General features: G+C 42.5%; 1 protein-coding gene across 1 annotated transcript; it reads left to right on the forward strand.

Moving 5' to 3' along the window:
• The first annotated feature begins 238 nt into the window (after positions 1-238).
• LOC129318202 (protein PPLZ02-like) lies at positions 239-1,447 on the forward strand. The gene is made up of 2 exons (XM_054962838.1): positions 239-463; positions 568-1,447. The coding sequence occupies exons 1-2, from the start codon at positions 381-383 to the stop codon at positions 1,058-1,060; spliced, it is 576 nt and encodes a 191-aa protein (XP_054818813.1). The 5' UTR covers positions 239-380; the 3' UTR covers positions 1,061-1,447.
• Positions 1,448-1,826: the final 379 nt, after the last annotated feature.

Here is a 1,826-nt window from a genome sequence, read left to right on the forward strand (position 1 = left end):
TGTAAGATTGCGACCTTAGATAACAGGGCGATGCCGTTTCCAATTTATATCTTATTCAGAGACGGAGGGGCATGTGATTTCAACTTGCCTACTTGAATTGTCACTTGAAGATTAGGAAATGCTTATGCAATAATCATGAGCTTCAACTTACAATACAGCCGTTTGCCGGGTAAAAAGGAAGAGAAAATAAAACCAAGGTAAGAGCTCAAAAATCAAAATCCCTGTGGGGCCCCCTGCATTATGGGTGCCAGAATGGTAAGAAAAAGAGTGCGTGTGACTGTGAAGGAACTCAACTACAAAAACACTGCTCTCCTCCTTCCGGTGTTGGAACACTTTCACAAGCACTTTGCAAAAAAGAATACGTTTTCTTTTCCCTTAGCATGGCCAGACCACAACAGCGATATCGAGGCGTCCGACAAAGGCATTGGGGATCTTGGGTCTCTGAAATTCGGCACCCTCTATTGTAAGCTCTCTTTAGTTTTCTTTCCACGTCCATATGAGCGTTTCATGCGTCAGAAACGCACTTGAAGTACATCATGCTAAATTACAAGTGTCTGTTTTGTGCAGGAAGACGAGGATATGGCTCGGCACATTTGAAACGGCAGAAGATGCAGCCAGAGCTTACGATGAAGCAGCGAGGCTGATGTGTGGTCCGAGAGCAAGAACTAATTTTCCTTACAACCCCAATGCGTCTCAGTCTTCGTCTTCTAAGCTTCTCTCAGCAACTCTGACCGCTAAACTGCATAGATGTTACATGGCTTCGCTTCAAATGACGAGACCTCCGGTACCGGAACCTCCACGAGTAACTTCGCCGAATGTTGTGTCCACGAGCACAATAACCTCCTCCTCCGTGAAAAGCAGAGAAACCGATATTACAATGTTGGGACGGAAGAAAGCAAAAGAGGCGGAGGAGGAAGAATCAGAGGCGAAGTGGGGTGTGAAGAAGGTGGAAAGTGGTGAGCACTTCAAGCCTCTTGAAGAGGATCATATAGAGCAAATGATCGAGGAGCTTCTCGATTATGGGTCCATCGAGCTCCGCCCTGCCATGCCACCTCAGTAATGTTGCCTCCTTAATATGTTCAACATTTTGCTACTTCAAATTCTTCTAGGCAAAGCCGCTTATATTCTACCAATTAACCCATTTTTCTAAGTCCCCAGCCTCGTGAAGTGCATTAATTATTTCCCCTCCAGATTCTCCAGGAAGCCTTCCAAGTAACCCGTTATTAGATAGTGCTATATGTACAGGCACAGCCAATTATGTTATGGTCTATGAAGTCGTTGTTTATGTTCCGTGGCCTTGTTCTCAGATTATAGCCTCTGCAATTAGCGTTTGTAGTGGCAGATTGCAGAGTTACTCTGAAATGTAAGGGAAGGTCTGTCAAAGGGCACAGCTTTTTAGAAAGTGGCCGTATCCCTCTATTTCAAACAATGGAGAATTTTATGCACCCATACTTCTCTTCATTCTGACTCAAAAATTGGATTTTCTTTGGTTCCCAATTAAGTCTAAATAAAATACTATCACTTTATTCTCTGCAACCGTCATAAACTCTTAAATGTATAAAAATAGAAATAACTAGACTCAACTGTGTCACAAAACTTGTTTTGTAAACTAATTAAATAACAAATAAAGTTGCTGTATCTGATACTCCTTTCACATATCCCCTATCTTTTTTAAGACTTAGCATAACTTGGTCCTTATGCCGAACTGCCAAAGTGTCAGTAGCCTTCATGCACTGCCGGTGAAAACTGAAAACAACCGTTTTACCTCTATAGTAAAAGTGTCACTTGCGTCACTTTCAAACACAGTACAAATGACACGATAAGTT

The sequence above is a fragment of the Prosopis cineraria genome, unplaced genomic scaffold (assembly GCF_029017545.1).
Source record: "Prosopis cineraria cultivar Desert tree isolate PC_DT_omini unplaced genomic scaffold, ASM2901754v1 PC8, whole genome shotgun sequence".
NCBI classification, from domain to species: domain Eukaryota; kingdom Viridiplantae; phylum Streptophyta; class Magnoliopsida; order Fabales; family Fabaceae; genus Prosopis; species Prosopis cineraria.